General features: G+C 38.9%; 1 protein-coding gene across 8 annotated transcripts in view; it reads left to right on the forward strand.

The window, feature by feature from the left end:
- The window catches only part of carmil3 (capping protein regulator and myosin 1 linker 3), a 116,801-nt gene that overhangs the window by 35,348 nt on the left and 57,412 nt on the right, over positions 1-24,041 (forward strand). For all 8 annotated transcript variants that reach the window (XM_030160940.1, XM_030160938.1, XM_030160945.1 and 5 more), the window contains exons 11-20: positions 295-389; positions 2,450-2,536; positions 4,299-4,408; positions 4,496-4,573; positions 7,039-7,115; positions 10,639-10,743; positions 19,906-19,975; positions 20,086-20,167; positions 22,396-22,492; positions 22,583-22,637. In XM_030160940.1, the coding sequence (XP_030016800.1) occupies positions 295-389; positions 2,450-2,536; positions 4,299-4,408; positions 4,496-4,573; positions 7,039-7,115; positions 10,639-10,743; positions 19,906-19,975; positions 20,086-20,167; positions 22,396-22,492; positions 22,583-22,637 (856 nt within the window). The remainder of the gene's footprint in view (positions 1-294; positions 390-2,449; positions 2,537-4,298; positions 4,409-4,495; positions 4,574-7,038; positions 7,116-10,638; positions 10,744-19,905; positions 19,976-20,085; positions 20,168-22,395; positions 22,493-22,582; positions 22,638-24,041) is intronic.

Genomic DNA, 24,041 nt, shown 5'->3' on the forward strand with positions numbered 1-24,041 from the left:
TCATCCCTCAGCCTTGTTATGATCCACCCTCTGTAGGATTGAAGGCAGCTGACATTAGGGCAAAAGCACTGTACATCTTTACACTTATAAACATACTAGAAATCAATAAAAAAATCCTATTAAAGTGAAAACTCTTTCTTTGAAATCATGTTGCTGTCAAAGTAAATTTTGTCCTGCATAAGAGGGAATTGGAACTCTCAAATGGATTTACTCAGTGTTCTAGAGAGCAAGTGAATTATCACATAAAAAAGACTATAGAATGTAATTTTCTTTTTAACTTTTTTTTATCTTTAGGGATTTTCCACAGAAGATGGCATCGGCCCTGTCAGAGAACCCAGCTTCTGTGATTCACTCTCTGAACCTGGCTCATAACACATTAGACAACCAAGGTACCGTACCTTCCTCGACTCGGAACTCTCCCTCCTACTGCTGTCGCTCTCAACTCATCTCAAATGTTCCCTTTTTACATTGCAAAAGATGTTGTTTGCTCTCAAATAATTCCGACTCAATCTCCATCCTCTCAGAACCCTTTATTTATTTATTTTTTACATTTTTCTCGCTCATCTATATTTCATGGTGTATGTCTACAAGTGATCCTTCTTTTTACCTCCGCCAAGGAACGGTGGAGGTTATGTTTTCATTGGGGTCTGTCTGTTTGTTTGTTTGTTTGTCTGTTAGCAAGGATTATTGGATTATAAAGCAATGAGAATTTTATATTGTTCACTTATTCTACCGTATTTGAGTTATTGTATTGAAGTATGGGGCAACAAATATATGAGTAACACAAAGCCATTGTTTTTATTACAGAAAAGGGCAATAAGAATCATGTATACTGTTAATTTCAGGGAACATACAAATGAGTTGTTTATTAAATCAGGATTGTTTAAGTTTAAAGAGTTAGCTGAATTAAGGACATTGCTGATTGTGTTTAGAGCGAGAAACAGACTTTTGCCTGCAAAGTTGCAGAGATTATATTTTTTTAGTATCACAGGATGAAGAATATAGGAGGTTTAATTTTAAACAGAAAAGGGTAAGGACTAATGTAAAGCAAATGTGTATTTCTGTTGTGGGTGTCAGAATGTGGAATTCTTTGGCAATGGAAGAGAAGAGCTGTACAAATATTTTTTCAGTTTAAGAGGTTATAAAAGGAAAGAATAGAGAAGCTTTATAAAAGCATGTAAAGAAATAATTTAACTTATGGATTTTGGATTTGTTTTATTTGCATTGACTATGATGTAAACTGTTTACTGTAATAACTGTAACGGCAACGTATCTGATGTAAGCAGATGTTTCAAGAAAGGGGCAGGTATTCTAAGTTTTCTTCATCCTGCTCCTTTCCAATCATTTAGATTGGAATGAACGAATGAACGAACGAATGAATGAATAAATAAATAAATAAACGATAATTCAAAAAGTTATGGACGGATTTTGATGAAATTTTTAGGAAATGTTGATACAGGAACAAGGAACAAATGATTACATTTTGATGGTGATGGGGGGGCTGATCTGCCTTGGCGAAGGTCTGCGCTCTGTGAGTGCTTTTCTAGTTAGGGAATGCTTTTATTTTTCAGTTTCACCACCAAAAAAAAGGAACCTCCTACTTTTCTCGCACACTTTCTTTTATGCTTTTAATTATGTCATTACGTGTCTACAGTTATAAGTGTGAAACAATGTGTTTACATATGAGTTTGGCGGGGTCAGGCTTTGCACGCATGCCAGAATCACTCATTAACTAATTTCTGCCCTTCCGTCTGACACATGTCACTTCCATTCGCTTCAGTAAATTCTTTGTGCTCGCACATACCCTGCTGTGTATGTGTGTCTATGCATGCATAAATAGTGTGTGAACTAGCGATATTGCGATTGCAAGGCCTTGAAGGACCTGACCTGAGTACGCCCAGCCTCCCCAAAATGCTAAACCTGCCTCTGGTGTACATACTGTGTACATGAATAAAAACCGAGAAAGCCTGGAAGTTGAGGGTGTTCTGGCATAACAATGCATTTTTAATAATGCAAAGCTTTCCATTCTACAAGCATGGATTTAATGTCTCTAATCAGATTGCTTAGCTGAAGTGATTTGTTATGTAATCTTCCTCGACATATGGTAAATCGTATGGGGTCCTTCAATGTATGTGGGAGAAACTGAGATTGTAAATAGTTTTGGTGAGGTGTTGTTTCTGTAGTATATTTGTGGGTAACTGTGTATTTTGGAGGGGGTGTATTTCAGAGAAGCAGCATTTGGGTTTGATGTTATGTGGCAAAGCTGTGTGTGGGTTGTGTTCTCAGTGACTGTCTACTCATAAAAGATTGGAGATGAGGTGAGTTCTTTTTGAAATGAAATAATGATCTTCTCATTTTCTCGTTTCTCCCTTTCCTTTCCTTTCCTTTCCTTTCCTTTCCTTTCCTTTCCTTTCCTTTCCTTTCCTTTCCTCCCCCTCCCCCTCCGCAGGTGTCTCCAACCTGATTCAACAAGTGTGTCGCCTCAACAAAGGTCTACGCCTCCTCAACCTCTCCAAGACCTCCCTCTCCTCTAAGGGTATGGGTGCTGCAGCAGCCCCTAGTGGCTCGTCACGTACATAGAACATTACACCACTATTGCATAAAAAAGGGGAAAGTCCATTGAAGTTTTCCATTATTTTTATTCGTCATGTGGAGATCAGATGTTTTGCTCATGGGCACATGAGTAACGCCAATTCTCTTTGTAAGATATGGGTTGAAAGCGTGGCTCAAACCACAAGGGTACCCCGCTGCCCCAAATGAATTTTTTTTAGGGCTGGCATTTACTGACACAAATCAACAGAGACATGCCTGTACTCTGTGACCCACCAACCAAATGATATTCAGGTCATAATCATAAGTAGTTGATCTGTTTTTTTTTTTTGTTTTTTTTTCCTAGTAATATCCTACATAGGCATTAGTACGTGTCCCACTTTTATTGCTTTTATCCCAGACAATGTATCCATCCACTTGTAGTGCTGCTGATTCAGACGGATAATATTGATGAATCCATAAATCCTTACATTAAGAGCCTGTTCCTGATAGGATTTTTTTGGTCATTTTAACATATTTCAAAGCATTTTCAATCTGCTACAGTATTTATGGGTTATTGTGATTTATCTGGCGTGATGATTTCATCTCATAGTGAGCTACAATCATACAGTAGACTATCAGTTTTTTTAAATGCAATTATAAGGCTGAAAGCTGATTGTAATATATGTGCAACAGACAATGACCTCGCTACACTGTAAGTTAGCGTTATGAATGGGAAACTCACATGAGGTGGGATTTTTAAACACCATGGGGTTGACACGGTGATGTGGGGGTGTGTGCAGTGATAGTAGTGACCTTGAATGGTTTGTGTTGCTATGACTTTGCAGGGGCTGAGCATTTTGTGTTGCATATTTATAGATCTCTCTCTGCCTCTCCCTTTTCCTTCTTTCGCTGATACACCTACACAGGTGCTGGGTAACGCGCACATATACACGCATACACCATTTCTTAGATGTAATAAGAGATGCAAAAAGGCAGATGTATCACACATGTGCAGAAGTCTCCACTTTCAGTTGGGTCGAGCAGTTTTATCACTGGCCGATAGATAGAGAGGAGGATTAGACACTCTGTCCCCTTTTCCCCTCATTTCACTCCTAATCGCTGCAAATTAGGAATGAAGAGCTTAGCCAGCCTCAAAGTGGCACATGCACTATTTGGCTTCATCCACACACACTCCTCTGTGCTCGATACAACTGCTGGTCATTATTACAGATGACACAGTGTGAATAACATAAAGAGGAATGATAGTTCCTTGCAAACTTGTATTTATTTTGCACCTGCTGCTGAATATTTCCCATGTTTTGTTATTATGTCTACTGTATATTTAATCCTCAACTTACCGTGCCATGTTGATTTTTGCATCAGTGTTGCAGGATTTAATGAGAGGTTCCAGCGGGCCTGTGGGTGTAATTGTGTAGTGATCTAATTTAAGAGAATGAGTTTCTTTTGTTTTGGCTTTCAGGGTACTCTTGGATACTGATAGGGGAAAAGGTTGTTGGCTTCCTCCAAAAGTTCTTTTTATACCAGCTGCTGGTGGAGCTAACCAGTCTCTGCTCAATTATGTTTTGCCACAGAGCGGGTGTACTCACCTCCATTATGTTGTTTTGGACTCATGAGTGGCTAATAAGTCACGTCAGGAGCTTTACATTGGCTCGTCGAAAAATAAAGATAATTATGGAGTGATTAATTGACTCAAGGATCTCTTTCTCCTGGACCCCTTCTGTCGGTCCTCCTCTCCCCTCTGCTAGGTGTAGTTTCTCTGTCCCAGGCTCTGTGTTCAAGTGACGACTACTCAAACTCTCTGCTGCATCTGGACCTCAGCAAAAACCCAGGGGTTCTGTCTGGAGAGGATGCCACGGTGAGGAAAACACATAGGCTTGTATATTTTTTTTATTTATGTGCACTAGCCACGCTAACAGACATGCACTGTCATTTCACTTTGCAGAACCTTTACTTGTTCCTGGCCCAACCCAACTGCCTGGTACATTTGGACCTGTCTGGGACAGACTGCACCGTGGACTCGGTTGGTACTCCCTGTCACTATACACCCATCGCTGTCTGATCTCTATGATGGGATTCAGGCCAAAAAACAGAAAGGGATAGCACCCTGAATACAAATGGTCCACTACACAAAAACAACCTCAGGTGACTCACTGTCTTGCTCAGGGTTCCTTTGTGTATAATGCCTTGAGTGGTGGTAAAAGCTCTTAGGAGGCACTACACTAGAAATGTATACCCTCTTATGAATTATAAAAATGGTACATTGTATGAATAGCATGCAGGAGGTTTTGTTGCTTGTGCTTGTTCACATCTTTGTCACTTCAGAAAGATGACTTTGCCTCTGTTGTGACTGGATCTAAATTTAGCACGTCTGCCAGGATGTCACGTCAGTGCTTTGGCACATTAGCAGATACGCTACCAGCTGAAAAGATGACAGAGCTAAAAGAGTTCAGTGACCACATTTGATTGTGTCTGCCCCTGGTGGTTACTGATGAGACTGCAGCTCCTTGTGGTTTAATGTGAATGCACAGGTCTCAGTGGGAAAATGTTTCAAGTCAGTCGGATGTTTTTAGTGGTTGTCTGCCTGTAGAAGACGTAGAGGTTTGTTGAAAAGTGGTGTAAGAACAGGAGGTCACATTTATTGTTTATGTGTGGTTGGTGCTGCTCTGCCAGAACTGTATTGCTGCTGACAGCATAACAGTAGGGACACGCAACGGTGGATAGAACAGAAATGAATATCCTATTTGTATCCCTACAGCATTGGGAGATTTGAGGTCAATGGATGGGCATCTAAACTTCCCACTCCCTACTCCCATGATGGCTCATCATGTTACAAACCAGGAATTGTTAGATTTAATCCCCCTGCTGCATCAAGACTGTGTCCCTGCGTAACTACTGTTCCTTACAGTTTCCCTTTGAAGTGTTTGCTTTCTTATTTTTTTCATGCGTCTTACTCCACTTGAACAATTTTAAACACAGAGGAGTAGGCAGCTTGTCAGGCAAGAATCAGTCTCAGGCAGGAACAGTCCACCCTGTGAAACTAATCCCCCTTCCTCCAATTAATGTGGGCCATAAATTTCCTATTGAATTATGTGCATGAATGGAAATCATTGCATCTATTCTGCTTTATTTGCAAGTTTCCAAACTTTGTCTCTTCTTCTTTTTTTCTTTTTTTTAAAGCAGCCCCTGAGACTTAACAGAGCTCTCTGCAGCTGCTTCATGTCCCGTTGTGCTAATTGTCATTTATCCTTTAGAGAGGAACTGTCGGAGAGAGAATTAGTCTTTTTTAGTGTTGGTCTGATGGATTGAATTATTAATAAGTTCCACTTTTAATCTCCACTGATGTACCGCCAATGGTCGATTAGTCAATTCATGTGATGGATCACACTGCCAGAGGAAAATGGATTTGTCCTATAGTTTAACCTATTGCAAGTGATGACTTAAAGTTTTACAAGAAATCAGGTTTTGATGCTGATCATATTTGCCTAGAGCTATGCCTTGTCTGGCAAACACATATATATCATCTTTATTTCAAGGTTAATTGAGTCACAGGTTCCTGTGCATTCACGTTGATAATTTCCAGAGCTTTTTAGCTTAAGCGTAAACCATGTCTTCACAAGATGAAAGCTTCATTTCATATGCACTTTGATGGATGTGCTTGGATTGCTGCACCATGTTCACCATGTGAAGATGCAGACTGCAACACTGTGTAAGTGACATAAAACACTTATTTCTGCACAGGTTTGACTGTCACCATATTGAACTCGACATTTGATTAATATACAGTTTAGCAGACTGAAGAACTGTAATGATTGTTTTGAGTAAGGGCTCAGCTTGACTTTGATTTACTGCAATTCAATTACTCTTCTTATTGCCCATTTGGTCTTGCTTTTGGGAATTGGTAGACTTCCCGATCAGATGAACACTTTCTGTACACATTTTAAAGATTGGTGGAAATGGTGTCTGCCATATTTCACTGAGCAGCACTAAGCTATGTGGCATTAATAGGTACATAAAGTAAAAATGTAGCATTGCAGTAGCCTTTTAGGATACTGGTCTTTACAGATGTCTGTATGTATGTTTTTTTAATTTGACAGAGCTCCAGATTAAGAAATGTAGGCCGCATTACTGAAGAAGATCGCAAATATTTTTCCAGTTTGATTTGACCCAGCTGTAGCATGTCAGGTCTTTTTGGCTCATTATTCTGCAGGCCTGGCAGCTCTACTTGGGCATTTTTAGTGTCATCTATAATGTTAGAGTAATAAATTAAGGGACATGCTATTGAAGAGGTTTTTGGCAAAGAAAGAAATACAGTAGCACCATTTTTTTTTCCTGTTTAGATTGCATTTGTGTCAGCTGTAATCTCCACTAAAGCCATTTGTGCAGCACTCAAGAGCTAAAAGAACTGTTAGGAAACACAATCACACACACTCTAGTGAGCATTGCACAACTCATTTGTCTCTCTCTTTCTTTCTGCTTCTTTGCCAGTTGTTTGGGGCTTTGCTGCGAGGCTGCTGCGCTGACCTTTCCTACCTGAACCTATCCAAGAACTCCTTCTCTCACAGGTGGGCGTTTGCCTCAGCTGAGCTGGCAGAGTATAAATCCTTGTAAATTCCTCTTTAAAAAAAACCACACACACACACACGCACACACAAACACATTTGTTTTCTACTTCTGACTCAGCCAAACAGCTCTGGAGGAATTCCAGTCAGGAGGTGCCGAGCAGACCGAGCATCATCATTTATTTTCCGCTGTAGATTAGTGTTTAGCCCTGGACCTCAGTGACGGAATTAGTGTGCGTGCCCGACTCGGTGTGTTTATCAGGCAGAGAGTATATGTTTCCTCTCTTTAAATGTACACATGTCTCTATTTGCTAACAAGTTTAATTTAGTGTCTGTCAAGCCCATGAGTCTTTTTGCGTGTTACAGTATGTGTGTGTGTGTGTGTGCACGCTTTGCTGTGTGCCTGACGGTGTGTGACTGTTTACCTAGCTAGCGAGCAGTAACGGCTCTGACTCTCATCATGTCGTGTCCCTCAGGAGCCCAGGAGCTTCCCCTGCTCAGCATATTACATTACAGAATTACAGAGAAAGAAGTTGGTGAAAAATGAGCCTAATTTTAGATGGGAATTATTGTTCCAATCCCCAGGCTCCCACGCCTGCATTAAAAAAAAATAAAAAAATAAAAAAATCAGCCAGGTTTTCTGTGCATGTATTAAATCTCTCAATCCATTTTTCACTTTTTGGATCTGCTTGCTTGCACCTCTTATCTTTTCATCACTTGTCACCCTTTATTTTTTTCTTTAGTGAGTTGCTGGAATTCTTGGACATTATCTGATTTCTAATGAGGAGATTGACTTTCCCAGCACCCCCCCCGCCCACACACACACACACACACACTCCCTTTTTACTTTTGACATCCACACTCCATCCATCTTCTCAGTCTGGTTTTTATCTCCCCCTTCCTGTAGCTTTTTACTTGTTTACTTTATCGTTCTCCTGTCATTTGATTTACCTCTTTTTCTCCTGGCTTGTCTTCCTCCTCATTTTCTGCCTATATTCCACGCTCCTCTTCCTCTCTCTTGTTATCACCCTTCCTCCCACTCAACTTTTCATCTCCTTTACCTTCACTCTTTCTCCTTGTATCTATCTGCTCTTCCTCCCCCTCTCTCCCCCTCTCCCTCTTCCCCTTCTTGTTCGTAGTTCTTCCCACCCCTGCCGGTCATGGGTCCTCTGTTATTAAATGCATGCTGGCTCATTGCTGCCGGTCAGACAGCTGCGGTGTGTGGTGACAGCATGGAGCCACAAAGCTGAACAGAGCTGATAAGAACCGCCCGGCTGCCGCTCATGAATATGGAATGGGCCACCTCGGACCCCTCCTTCACCCGTTACATACGCATATACAGCCCCGACACGCAAGCACTTGTGGCACTTTACAGAAAAACAACGGACGGTCAGTGTCGATGCGGTTACACGCACGTGCACGACTCGTAACAAGTTGCTGATCCAGCTCTCAGGAGAGTGTTTTCTGAGAGAAGACAGTGACACTGGATCTGCTTATGCGACAGAAGCCATTCTGAATCGGCAGAGTCTTGACAGGCTGCATGCTAATCATTACAAATGGGCCAAAGAAGAGCTGGTGTTCCTCGCTCTGGGAGGTTATCACTATAACACTGACAGGAGCTTGTAATGCTGTTGCTTGGTATTCCATTACTGCTATCGTAATGTCTTCATTTTTGGTGTTTTTTTTTTTCACTCTGGCTTCACACTTCCCACCATTACTCTCTCTCTCTTATGACCTTCTCCATTTTAACCGCTCATAACTGCTTTCTTTTCTGCTCTTTAGCTTTCATTTTCTTTCCTTTCCTTTCATTACATGCAATATTATCTCGCAACTAAGTTTACATAGTTTCACCAGTGTGGGATGACCCAGTCAAACACATTTGAATAATCAGCTTAGAAATATGTATATAGTAGCAATAGGCCTAGTGTGTGTCTGTGGTCTGTAATTGTGTGTGTATGTGTGTGTGGGTGTGCTTGAAATTCACCACCACAAACGGCTGGTAATTTTGTAAAGTAACAAGCCATCCTGCCAGACTCTAAATCAAATTATAACAAGCTTATTTCTGCAGTGCAATCATGGCAATGAGTGTAAGGTTTTGGGTCAGGTGCAGAAAGACAATAAAGGCTTAGATGTGTACGGCAGCATCCACAAAAGAATTTGGTGAAGTGGAGTGGAAATTGCAGGGGTGAAGTGATTGGTCATTATGTTCTGGCAGTCACATTACTGGTCTCATAACTATTAAACAGCTGTGCCAAACACATGAGCACATGACAAAATTGGCTAAGCGTTTAGAGGAGAGTGCAGATGTCCTTACGTTTTTGACAGTTCAGCTTATAAGCACCCTCGATGACTGCGTACAGATATTATTCATCTGAGCATAATGTGTTCTTTGCTTTTTCTGTTTCAAAACAACAAAAAATAAATACACTGTTCAGTTTTCAGATTGTATTTGGAAACTGAAAAAGCTAAACCATACACTGCTTAATAAGACATCTTTTTATTAGGAAGATGTCGTATTATGTATTTATTAAGTGGTATATTTTAAGCAAACAGCTACTGAGAACCAAACTAACCATAAAGAAGATGTCAAATCCTGTGTACATAATGTGCTTTCCTCATTACTGAATCTACTTGTTTACCATTTTGGGGGGTGAAAAAATAGAGCAACGTAGGGAAAAAAAAAAGCCTTCTTTGCTGAACAAGTAAACACCATATCAGCTGCCTGAAGAGAGGTAGCAGGTAATCTTTTCCCGAAAAACAAACCTCATCTTTCTGGTAGATGAATCCCCCCCCCCCCCCCCCCCCCCCTCCTGTACCCACCCCTGCCTCTCATCACTTTCTCATTCTGTCTCTCTGATCCCTCCTTGCCCTCCCCTGTGGTGAATTATTTGTGCAGAGGGAGGCTGAAATGGCAGATTGTCTGCTCTGACAACTCCTAAACAAAGATCTGAACTAGTGTACTATGTCTACACTGCAAAGGACTGAAGGACTGGTCCCTCATGCCTGTCGTACATGCAAACATATTCCTCAGTCTTCTGTCTGTCCCTGTTCTGTTCTGATGACAAGCCACAATATGTTGTGTATGACAAGCAGATGGCCGGATAATTGGTCAATATTACCTTTTAAACTTGTGGCAGTAATTATTACCAACTTCACCTTTTCACAGCGTCTGCTTGATATAATACTGACTCAAATGTCACAGTCAGCATCTGTCAGATTTAACCTTCTTCCTCTCTACACACCCTTACTCCTGCACTCCTGTTGTTTCATTCCCTTCCTGTCAGGTCTCTTCTTGTCTGCTGCAAACTTTCTGTCACTTCCTATCAGCATATTTGCGTCCCTGTGTCTTTTTTGTCCCTCTTTTGTCTCAATCAGTCTCTTATCTGCTGTCGTTGTTCTCCTACCTCCTTTCATTTTCTGGCTGATCCAGATCCATCTTTAATGCTCACCATCTGTCCCTCCCTGTTATTTGTGCTCATTTGAACATTTTTTTTTTTTCAAAACTTTGTTTTCTGTCCTTTTCCAGGAAAGCAAGAGATTCTCTGCCAACTTTCCGCCAGTTCTTCAGCTCAGCATTCAGCCTGACCCATGTCAGCTTGGCTTCAATGAAGGTCCCTCCTGATTCACTGAGGTGAGTCACTGTCAAAGACAATGATTTAGAGAGGACGTCTGAATCCTTGGAGGCCTTGGAGCATATTCGAGATGGACATAACTGTAAATCTAAAACAAACCAAAACAACTTAGAACCAGGACTGCATATGCTATTATTAGTGCTGCACAATTAATTGAATCACAATGGCGAACTAAAGGCCAGACTGTGCACTTATATATTTGCAAAAGGCTGCAATTTAAAGTTCCAGGTAGTGAATGGAGTTATTAAAATTTCATTGACCCTGAGCAGAGAGAAGCATACAAAATGATCGCGTATATTTACCATTTTGTTTGTGTTTTTCAAGTATTTGCTTGCATTTTGTTATAAACACAATGATTTCGAGATGATGTCTGAATCCTTGGAGGCCTCAGAATATGTTTTAGATGTACATAACTGTATATCTAAAAAAAAATACAAAAGGACTTATTAAATGTATATGTTATTAGTAGAGTAACACAAGTAATTGATTCACAATGCCGTTCTGTACAAATATGTACTTGGAAAAGGCTTCAGTTTAAAGTTCCAGTTAGTGAATGGAGATAGTTTTTATGCTAGGGAGAGCTGACTGGTGGGAAAAGATGTTAGTCTATATTTTATAAGTACTGACATAAAAATTGTTCGGTAAGTCATTCTTTAAAATTTAATCAACAATTAATATATTAATACCAATATCTAGGGACTGAAGTTGGTAAATGCATCATTCCTGTTATTAACTTCCTTTCCCGTCATGCAGCGTGATACTGTGCTTCCCGTCAACCGTCATGGGCATAGCAATGTGATTGTAAGGCTATTGTATTCCAAAATTATTAATATCTCTCACAATGTTGGTCCTATCAACTTGCTGTTTTCGCTAGTGTCTTCCTTGACCAAAAATACATAAGTGTACCAAACTGCAGCAGTCAGCTCTTTATGAATTTTGTGTGATGCCCAAGACGCACACACAAACACTCACCCGCAGAGTCCACTTCCCTTTTATAATATTGATGAAACTGAGCAGAAAGATTAACTGAAGCATATAAAATGAAAGTATATATATATATATATATATATATATATATATATACAAGTATTTTCTTGCATTTTTTACAGAAGTTATATTATGCATGTATGAGTTGCAACACACACATTCCAAAATGATCTGTTTTCTGTGCTTTTTGTTTGATAACTAAACAATTTGACCCCTATTTCACATGTCGCATGTGTGGCAAAAGTAATAATTAGATACGGCATTAAGTATTGACAAGCAATGGTAAAGAAGGGCTAACTATTTGTACACATACAACCACACAGTTTTTTAACATGAATCATAGTCAAACCGCTCAGATTAAACTTTTTTTTTTTTTTTTTAAATATATGCAACCCTGACCATTCAGTAATATGAAAGTTAAATGAATACCCTGACTTGGTTAAGGTCTCACTTCAGGCTATTATTAGAGAAGAAGCTTTATTTATGGTGAGATCTTTCATTCCAAACCTGTTTTTAACTATGTCAAATTCCTTTGGATCCAAGGACCTCTTACCTGAGGATTTATTTAGACTCTTACACTTGAGACATAAAATATTCAGGGCCGAATCCACAAAGGATGGATTACATTTGCTAATTACATGGGGAACTATGCAGCAATTCCATCCATAATCTCCTCTACTTTATGCACCTATTCACAAAAGTTTTTGCGTTAATGATACACTGCAGCAAACGTGCATGTGAAGTTTTACATCGGAGTGAAATTTACCCCTGGTTTGCATCTGAATTCCTATTTTTACCTCCGCCAAGGAGGTTATGTTTTTGCCAGGGTTTGTTTGTCTGTTTGTCTGTCTGTCCGTTAGTGTGCAACATAACTCAAAAAGTTATGGACAGATTTTGATGAAATTTTCAGGGTTTGTTGGAAATGGGATAAGGAAGAAATGATTAAATTTTGGTGGTGAGCGGGGGTGGGGGGGCCCACGGGGGGGGCCACTGATCAGCCTTGGCGGAGGTCTGCGCTCTCCGAGTGCTTCTAGTTTTCGATGCTTCTCTGCATTTCAGCCCATAGATTGATCCATAGTAGAAACTCCAAAAAATCCTTAGATTGAGTGTCCTTAATGAGCTCTCCACAGTCAAATTAATGTTCATGCTTCTATAGTATTTCACATCCATCACACAGTCAGCAGAAATGTCCATCGAAACATGCTCTGACAATTAATATAATTCAGGCGGGTCTGAAACATGATTGATCAATCTGACTCTTAAAATAATATTATGTGCCACTGAATATATCTGGAGTTTTGCAGAAGCATTTGCAATGATGTTAATGATGATGATAATTAGGATGTATGGATGCGTAATAAGGTAGGCTGATCATTAGGGGTTTTTAACGCAGAGATAAAAGGCGTACCAACCTGCCCTCCAATGTTTTACTGAAGATTACATATCTGACACGATTAAAAATTGATTCAACATCACTCAAGCCTCACAAACTTGGAAAAAGAGAGATTCAGAGAGGGGCAATTAACATTCACACAACTTACATTGGCAGTGCAGTTTGCTGTGAATTCCATCTACAGTACTTTTTTTTAATTTGAATTGGTGTAACACCTGCAAAACCTTTACACTGCCAAAATCCAAATCTTACCAAGTGTATTTTTCTCATTTCTAGTCAAAGTATCTCATCACGCTTAAAATAAGGCATGATCACCTAAAGAGTAACTTTTCAGTGAGACATAAGAACTTCTTTTTAGAAAATAGATCTGGAAAATCTTATTTCAAGAAATCTTACCAAGATAATTTTCACTTGTTCCATTGGCAGATTTTTTTGCTTAATTCAAGCAAAAAATATCTGTCTGAAGTGTTGTTCATGTTCATTCCTGATCTGTTTTAAGGTTTAAAGTTTGGGATCACTTTGGGTCTTTTTATTACTTTCTCAATCACAAATGTGCGCTTTACAACCTGTGCAATGTACAATACCCTCTGTTCTTTACCTAAAAGAAAATCCCTCCACAATAAGCGATATGTGTATGGAATATTATATATAATAGAAACATTTATAATACAGAAAGTTAAAATGGCAGAACATTATTTTAGTCTGGTTGAGTAGCTTTCTTTCATTAAACAAAGGAAATGCAAAGTTTGTGATTACTTGCATGCCTGTTGCTATCATTTTTCCACCGCAGTATCTGTATAAAATAACATTAAAACACTATATCTCCCTGTCATCCAGTTGAACAACGTGCCAAAATTCAGAACAATGTGTTTTGAAGTCATGTCAGAAATCTTAAAATTAGGATGGACCTCATCTGCCAATGGAACAAGTGAAAATGATCTTAGTAAGATTTCTTGAAATACGATTTTCAAGATCTATTGTTTAAAAATAAGTTCTTATATCTCACTGAAAAGTTACTCTCTAGGTGATTGTGTCTCATTTTAAGTGTGATGAGATATTTTGTCAAGAAATGAGAAAAATACACTTGGTAAGATTTAGATTTTTTTGTAGCGTGCAGTCCTTTTGTCGATCTGGCCCTTTACAATGAAGATATGGCAAACTCAAGAATCTCCGAATCAATAAATATTGTACAAGAGCCTTCAAGAGCTACTGTAAATGCTGTCACAACTCGTATGAAAGGAAAAAAAAAGACTTGGACATTTATTTGATAAGCAGTCACCGTTAACCTCAGTGGAGAATGTCAACATATGGTCAGTGTGGTCCCTAAAGAAATCAATATTTAAACAGTCAAAAGGTGAGACTGGAGTAGAGAGTGACCACACTATACTGTCAGATTTATCATTACTGGAAGACAGTAAGAGAAAATATGAAAAAATAATGTTGAAAATGATGGATGACTATCATTTTTACGTAGTTTTTTGGCTTTTGCATATATATACTTGGAATAATACTGATTTCCTTTTTTTTTTTTTTTTTTTTTTTTTTTTCCCTTGTCTTGTCCAGCATCCTAACAGCAGAATGGTAGTCTGGCTGTCTTTTGGTGCTGAACAAATTTGCTTTGCCAAGGGTAACTTCATAAAGTATATGAAGCTCCCATTGATATTCTACTGTGTTTATTATGCGTTTTGTTGAACCACATTTCGATGCCGGACCTGACCTGGGGGGGGGGGGGGGGGGAGAGCAAGAGAGAAGAAGGTGGCAAAGACCCTCACAAGGAAGTATCAACAATACAAACAGTAACAATCATGGTGATAATTATAATGGTAACACTAACTACAACCAAAACTGAGTAAACTGGGCAGAAGAAAGAGAAAACAAAACAAAACAAAATAAAACTACAAAAAAATACAATAACATACATAAGACCTATTAAATGATGAATATGAGAAAAGAAAGCATGAACAAAATATCGTATACCACGTTCACACAAATAATACCAGAAACAAATCCACACAACATCAGTTGTTCACATTCATCTGCTGTGACAGAGTGAACCAGGCAACCAGACTGAGGTGAAGAACACACACATGCAACCGCAACCGCACTCCCTCCAAGGATCAGGGACCGAGCAAGAGGGCCCCAAGGCCCGGCCATCCAGCAGACACCACAGAGAGGGGGGATCCAGCCCGCCCCCCCCCCCCCCCCCCCCCCCCCCCCCCCCCCCCCCCCCCCCCGAATAATACTGATTTCCAGTTAGAAATCCATTATGTAGAAAGGTTAAGTTAGAGACCACCCACATTAGCAAACACGTTTAATATCATGCTTGACATTTTTGAAATAGGAAAATGACATTTGCTTTGAAATATTTTTTGATAAATGTAAACATGGATTGAGTTCATCGGCCCACATAGAATAGACTTCAGGTAAAAGAGCACTGGTTGTACAGTAAACCCACCCCCCAAACCCTAGTTTTTATGAATTTTTCCTTTAGTCAGAAAGATTATAATCTAGCTATCACACATCATAGCTGACATATATGTTTATTTCACGTATAAACAAGTTTACAGTGTGTTAAGGTTGATGTTAAACTCCTTTATTTGTAACAAAAGGGAACAGACAGTGATGTATTATTTAAGTGAAAAAACTGCTGCTGCTGTTGATGCTTTATGTTGTAATCAGATCATGTCTGTGTTTAGCCTTGATGGTTGTATAGCAATCTGCGACTGAGAATAGACAAAAGAGTATATTTCCAAGAGGCCAAGAATATGTGATAACTGTGGATTTAAAGCAGGGGTGTCAGACTCATTTTAGTTCAGGGTCCTCATTCACCTAAATTTGATCTGAAGTGGACCGAACCAGTAAAATAATAACATAATTATATATAAATAATGTCAACTCCAAACTTTTTTCTGTTTTAGAGCAAAAAAAGTACATTTACAGTATGAAAAGGTTTACATCTACAAACTATCCTTTCAAACAATGTGAATAACACAAACAAACTGAAAAAATAAGTGTAATTTGGCGATATTTTGTCTCAGTTTATCATTTACACATGCACATTATAACTTCCAGATTACAGTGGATCTACAAATACACAAAACATTTAGTAACAGGCAGAATCTTGTTAAAATTGCACTTTCTTCTCTAAAGACATTTCAGGTTGTTCATATTTGTTTAGGTTATTCAGGTTTTTTGTGAAATTATACTTTGTTTTAGTGTAAATACAGGAAATTACTGACATTTACAAAGAGAAAAATTTGGAGCTGTCATTATTTACAGGTTATTACATATTGACACCTGTGATTTAAAGAGTCTTTGTAACAGTAAACCGGTGTCATGTCAGAGAAAACGCTAAACATTTGAAACTAATGACAGTTCACCATATCGTAAAGCATCTGTAAGATCAGATAGAGTCTGAAAGTATAAGTGAAGGATTGATTGACAGAAAAAAACAGCTGTTTTAATGTAGTATAATATGTACTGTACATGTTTTATTAACCCTTAGGGGTCTGAGCCTATTTTGGCCGTTTTTGAGTACTTTTGATTTTGCCTTTATATACTATATAAAGAAATGTTTACTATACCCATGTCTGGTATCTTTTTTTTTCAGCACAGCTTCATCTATCTCATCTGCCTATTATTTTTTCACTTTAATACTATATCAACACAAAAGGCCAAAAAACACACAAAAAAATCTAAAATCCAATTCGAAAAATGTATATAATTTATTGCATAAATAACACAAAGATGCTTAACGAACCTTTTCAAAGACTTTAAAAGTGAATATTGGTTCCAAATATTAGGTATATAAAATTAAAATTGTGATAAATTAAAACTATACTATACTAAATATTTGACATAAAAGCATATCTTTACATAGGCGTTTTCTCACCCCCCCCAGTCCTCCCAGATTTCACATCTGGTTCAGGTGGGGGTCATTCTCACCTTTACCTGTAATGCTAATGCAGTCTATGGATTAGAATCCGCAGATTAGGCCAGTTTTTTCCATTTTGAAAAAGAACAAAACATCATATCTCCAGTTGTATTTGCTCTATCAACATCAAATAAAAAGTGGGAGAGTGTTTCAAGTCCACACTTTTGAATGCAGTTATCCCCAGTGGTCTACATGACCAACTTCTGATGCTACGACGTGTTGAAAATGTCATGGGATTCAGTCCCGGGGCTGTGACCGTGGACCCCTAAGAGTTAAAAATAAATTAGGTAACATGATATGGATACAGAATAAAATCACTGTTAATGATTCCAGATGCAAATGATCTAATTGGAACTCTAAAAATATGATGGAGACCTTACTGAGTTTCTTACATATTTTAATATATATTTAATAATAACTTTTACACACTGTAAGAGTAAACAAAATAATCCAATCGCTGAAAATAAGCCAATGTGTTGCTGTTGAAAAATAAGGTAATGTGTGGCGAATACTGCAGAACGCTAACGCTAATGTGCTCTGCAAAAAAAAGTAAGTTTGATGAAGATTCACGATACAGTCTAAGTAGCTTTAAACAAGTTCTACATATAAGCCACTCTGTGCCCACCTCTAAAGTTTGTTGGCAGCAATTTTAGTTTTTATCAGCCTGGCTCTTTACAGTACGCTGCTGCTGTTTGTGTTCAGTCAAACTTTAAGCATGAGAGTTGGACAATTCACACTAGAGGCCCTCATGTTATAAATGTATCCACTCGTGATGCACTCGAGTTAAAACTGTGGGTAAATTGTGAGCAAGCGGGGCCACAGCTGAAAGACTTAATTTTATATTCAACCTCTGACAAAAACATGCAGACTCTTGAAAAATAAGAATACACACATATTACTCCAGTGTTCTCTGGCCTCAACAGTCGTGGAAAAAATTATTAGACCACTCTTGTTTTCTTCAATTTCTTGTTCATTGTAATGCCTGGTACAACTAAATTTTCATTTGTTTGGACAAATATAATGATAACAACAAAAATAGCTCATAGTAGTTTAATTTCAGAGCTGATATCTAGCCATTTTCCATGGTTTTCTTGATAATAACCAAAATCACTTCAGTTCTTACATCAATATCTATGGCATTGTACTGACAAAAACGGTGCTTTTAGGCCTTCCATGTTTTCTTTTCTGTCTATTTTAGTCACATGATACACACAGGAGTTAGTACTTGATTGCATAACCATTGTTTTTGATGACTTTTGATGATCTAATAATTTTTTCCGCGACCGTATACTCAAGTAGAAAAGCATTCGGAGAGCGCAGACCTCCGCCAAGGCAGCTCAACCCCCCCTTGGTCACCACCAAAATTTAATCATTTGTTCCTTGTGGCAGTATCAACATTTCCTGAAAATTTCTTCCAAATCCATCCATAACTTTTTGAGTTATCTTGCTAACAGACAAACAAAAAACAAACAAACAAACTAGAAAAGTACTTGGAGAGTGCAGACCTCTGCCAAGGCAGATCAGCCCCCCCCCTCCCCATCACCACCCAAATGTAATCATTTGTTCCTTGTGGCAGTATCAACATTTCCTGAAGATTTCATCCAAATCCATCCATAACTTTTTGAGTTATCTTGCTAACAGACAAACAAACATACAAACCCCAATGAAAACATAACCTCCTTGACGGAGGTAATTAATGCAGAGGGAAGAGGACACTGATATGAACAGCATAGGCCTTTTCTATTACAAGCATAACCACTCTTTGCTAAAGGATGATATTTTTCAGTTATTATTGTTGCAGGGATGAGTCCTAAAATAGCTCCTACCATATGTGGTGGTGTTTGCGTCCAACTCATCAGAGAGATTTGATCATCAAGACTCTCATTAGAGTTCAGACGCTTTTTCTCAAGGGTGCAGCAGTTTTGTATTATGTTGGCAGACTGGCCTTCAATTAGAGGGTCCAGATAGAGGCTCTGGTCTGGGCCAGCCTTCACCACGCTGATGCGTCAGTTGTGCAGGACTCCAGCATCAGTAGATCTTTAGCTAAACCAGCTCAGAAGGCAGTGAACTGAAAAATCGAGTTTCCCCAACAGGCTCGGAGTATTTCTATATTACAGTTTCTCTGTTAGGTGAGTAGCCTGCTGTCAGCATCACGTAGCCAAAAAACACAGTCAGTAATGGAGTAAACAAAGGAAACTGCCAACAATGGAGATGATGGTGTGCTGCATGATGGCTCTCAGCCAAAGTGGACGCAGCGGACTCCCCACTTAGCACTTCTCCTCATTAACTCCTCATGGTGGATATCTCTTAAATGTGTATTCGTTGCACAAGAACAACCTCCAGCAGAGCCTTGATGTGCAAATATTGTTTTCATGCCGTATCCAGCAGGGCCCTACCGTGTGTGTGTGTGTGTGTGTGTGTGTGGGTGTGTGTGTGTGTGTGTGCAACAATTGGCCACTTCTCCTGAATAAATATTGAAGGTTTTGAGGTGATTTCTTGTGGAGACTTAGTGAGCTATGAGTCTTCTTTTTTAAGCTACTTTTCTCTAAATCCTTTAAGATGGCTCTAAAACTTTTAGGTGTGTAGAGGAGTACTTGGGGCAGGGCGGGGAGGGGTTAGATGATCCGTTCGGGATCACGGGGGAAAAGCAGCAATTGGATTTATGTGAGACTGATCTTTCTTTCTTGGTTATTTATTTCGCTTTGTCATTTTCAAATGTAATTGCCCTTTATTTCTCCTCCATTTCTTCCTATCCTATCTATCTGTCCTTTTCCGTAAATCCCACCTCCTCTTCTCTGTTTCTGCCTCTTCTCTTCTTGCTTGTGTATTTCTCTGCTCTGCCTTCAGGGCTTTGTTCCTAGGTCTGTCCAATAACCCTCATATCACTGATTTACACCTGGACATCAGCAGCTGTGAGGTATGCTCTGTCAGTCAGTGCTTCTTGTAGTTATGTTCACTCATCTCTTCATAGATTAGTGCTTGTGGCTATCCCATCATGCACTCCTCCTCTCCGTCTTCCTCTCACAGTTGAGGTCAGCAGGTGCCGGGGTGATCCAGGAGCTGTTTCCTCGAGTTTCATGTGTGGGGACTTTAGACATCTCTGATAATGGTAAGAACCCTGCATGCACCTGTCTGCAAAAATATCCATGTGGGACTACAACTATATTGCGTTTTATAGACTGGGAAATAAGGCAGCCAGATATTTACTATCAGTTTTCTGGATTTAAATCGGTGAGCGTATCATAAAAATTTGCCACTCAACATTTTCTGAATGTTGTGCTACAAGTGAACTTTCCTTGACCGGATTGAATTCATGAAATACTCTGCCTCAAGAATCCCACTTGCAAGTCTTTCAGACCTCTTTATATTGGGAAAAAAAAAAACTCTTTGAACTCTTCAGCTGCATCAAAGTAGTCATTGTTGGGGGTAGGAGAGAATAAACAGATAATACAAGAACTGATGTAGCATTATTTAAAAGAAAAAAAAAACAGTATTTGATGAATACCTGAACTTGAAATATCTTATGTTTGACTTCCCTACTGGCTATTAAACTTAGGAGATCAAAGCAGAATCCAGATTCTTTGTTGGTTTGGCACCTTTCACATAAAATTTCAGTTTTCCTTTCTTAGTACATAACTGTTTTTTAAGTGTTAAAATGGATTAATTATCTGGTACTGTGGAAGTTACTGCTTACAATGGCGTATTAGGGGCACATAAGAAAATAAAAACTTTTGTCACTATGAGAATAAAGTCATAATATAATGAGAATAAAGTAGTAGTTTTAAAAAAAACTCGTTATTTAATGAGAATAAAATTGTACTTTTATGAAATTAAAGTCGTAATATTTTGAAAATTTGACAGAGTCATTTTACAGTGAATGCAAGAAGCAAAGCAGCAACTTTCACTTTTTTTAAACTACGACTTTATTACAATTATATAAGGACTTTATTCTTGTTAAATATTGAGTATTTTTAAAACTACAACTTTATTCTCATTACATAATGACTTTATTCTCAAAATATAATGATTTTATTCTCGTAGTGACAAGCGGTTTTTATTACCTCCGCCAAGGAGGTTATGTTTTTGCCAGGGTTTGTTTTTGTTTGTCTGTTTGTCTGTCCGTTAGTGTGCAACATAACTCAAAAAGTTATGGACAGATTTTGATGAAATTTTCAGGGTTTGTTGGAAATGGGATAAGGAAGAAATGATTAAATTTTGGTGGTGATCGGGGGTGGGGGGGCCCACGGGGGGGGCGCAGACCAGAAAATTTCATCAAAATCTGTCCATAACTTTTTGAGTTATGTTGCACACTAATGGACAGACAAACAGACAGACAAACAAACAAACCCTGGCAAAAACATAACCTCCTTGGCGTGGGGGGCCCACGGGGGGGGGCCACTGATCAGCCTTGGCGGAGGTCTGCGCTCTCCGAGTGCTTCTAGTTTTCTTATGTGGCCCTAATACACCATCATAACTGCTTGCTTTGCCATCATTACTTCAATGTGATATAGCCATATTTTTTGTTTTTATTTCTATCAGTTCAGGATTGTTCAAAACTAACTCCCAGTGGCAGAGATGCATCAATTCATACAACCTCTGCCTTTTCCCCCAAACCAAAAATAAGTTGCAAAAAAACAAAACAAAACAAAAAAAAGAACCGGCAGTGTTACATTGATAGGCACCTCCTACACAGGGCTCCAGTTGTAACAGACTTCCCTATAATTGACAGAAAAATAAGCTCCATCCGCATGAGGAGACACGACATCTTTTTTAATCACAGATATTTCTGCTCCCTGAATGAGGCATTTTTGTCTTCGTTGCTGAAATATCTCGCCATGGTAACCACTTCCTCTTGCAGCATCTTTCATCCTTGAGCTTTTGAAAATGCAAGTGGGTGGGAGTGTGTGGTGGTGGGGGGGTTAATTGGGAGTATTTTTGAACTGCAGTGGGCAGTGACACTTTGTTCCAAAAAAGACCACGAGACAAAAAAAGAAAAACTTATGAAAGCCAAAAATCTTAGCAGCACATTTGAAGTAAATTATGACTTACTTCTACCAGATCTCAGAGACGTACATTTTCTGCCACATTAATGTGTCAGTTATTGTCTTGACTTGCTGTTTTCCATTATTTGTCTTTGAGATTAAGTTTTATTGCCTTTCAATGAAAAAAAATTCATATTTGTTTTTTGTTTGCCTTTTTGATGGGATGCATAAATGAGACTTAAATTGAATTGTGGGAGACTCTGCATAGTGTTTTATTGCTTGCTTTGCACTTGGGCTTTAATTATATATATGTGTGTGTGTGTGTGTGTGTGTGTGTGTGTTATGCTGTGCGCAGGTCTGGATGCTGATTTGTTGGCCGTCATCCCAGCATTCTCCCGGCACCCATCCCTCAAACACCTGATGCTCGGGAAGAACTTTAACATCAAGGGCAGGTATGGAGCACACAGGAGTACAGCAGTACAGATGGCTGCAAAGATGATACCGATGATGAATGTTTCCCTTTTTTTTTTCTGCCTCCTCAGGGTGTTGGATGAAATTCTGCAGAAACTAGTTCATTTGGTGCAAGAGGAAGAGTGTGTGAGTTGGATTTTGGAACATACTTGACACAAAATCACATACGCTCACATATTCTCGGTGGCATTACAGACTGGTACATGCCCAACACATGCCCGTATTCCCAGATTTGTAGCCACACTTGCCACCATTTAAACTGCTGTGTCCTCATTCATGTGCATTTAAGCTCAATCTCCCACCTGCCACACAAACAGGGCGCGAACGTACACACAAGACATGTTGTCTGTGGGCTTGACGAATGATTCATTTGGTCTCAGTTTATTCCCAAGGCTCCCGAGGCTCTCTCTGCTCTCCCTGCGCTCTGCTCTGTAAATCTAGCATGACAAGTAGCTTACTCAATTATTTACCAGTGTTGATGGTGATAGCTCGCAACTACGGGCTCACACTGCGTATGAAGTAACGCACGCAAGCACACGTCACTACAGAGGCAAGGACGAGTAAAATAACAGTCATTTCAAACAATAGGAGACACTTTTTTCAGAGTCTGCCCTGTTAGTTCATTCATTATATTACACTCTAGAATCCTCTGTATCTGTGTTTTAGAGGTGTTGAACCATTATCCCTTTTGCAAATGCCGACTAGTACATGAGTCACAGAAGCTGCTAGCACCCAAAGTAAGAAAATGAGAGCTTCCATCAGAGTAAATGATATGCAGGATATTTAAAATACACTGACAGAATTTATACTTTGACTTAATGTGGCAGGGACCACACATCTTTTTTTCCATAAGAACCAAGGGTGCGTGACTCTGAATATTGAATCGTTGAATATATTGGAAAAATTATCACCACTTCATGTGTAGAAGTCTCAGAAGCAGTTCCAGAATTTATAATATATAGATTTTTTTTTTTTTTTACCTGCCTTATTAAAAATGACTTTCACCTGGATATTATTAGCCCATTCTCTCAGAACATGTAATGAGCCCCACTGCATGAAGACACAATTTACAATAAATGAGTTCTTCCGTCTAGCAGTAACGCTCAGAAAGATTTTTTTTTTCTGGAAAAAGTGTAAATGGGGGGATTGCATAAAGTAAAAAGATGGAGGAATATTTGAAAACAGTGTTTGTAATAATAGCTGAATGAACCCATGATACAGTAATTCAGGGTTCCTGCGGGGTCTTAAAAAGTCTTAAAAGTTTCTTGAATGTACAAATCTGAATTTAATACCTTAACCCTGTAAAGCTTTAACCATTAAATCATTGACAGAAAATTCTGGTTCTTTGAAACTGGAGCCTTTATTGGTCCTTCTGAACGACCAAAAAGCATTTTTTTCAAATTTCCATGTATGAGTTTCAATTTTGTATTATATTTGATAAATCGGGTCTCAGTGCTCAAATATTATTTTTGAACAAACAAAAACATAATATAATACAAACATGTCTAAAAAATTGGTAATTCCTTTTCA

The sequence above is a fragment of the Sphaeramia orbicularis genome, chromosome 17 (genome assembly GCF_902148855.1).
Source record: "Sphaeramia orbicularis chromosome 17, fSphaOr1.1, whole genome shotgun sequence".
In the NCBI taxonomy this organism is placed as follows: Eukaryota; Metazoa; Chordata; class Actinopteri; order Kurtiformes; family Apogonidae; genus Sphaeramia; species Sphaeramia orbicularis.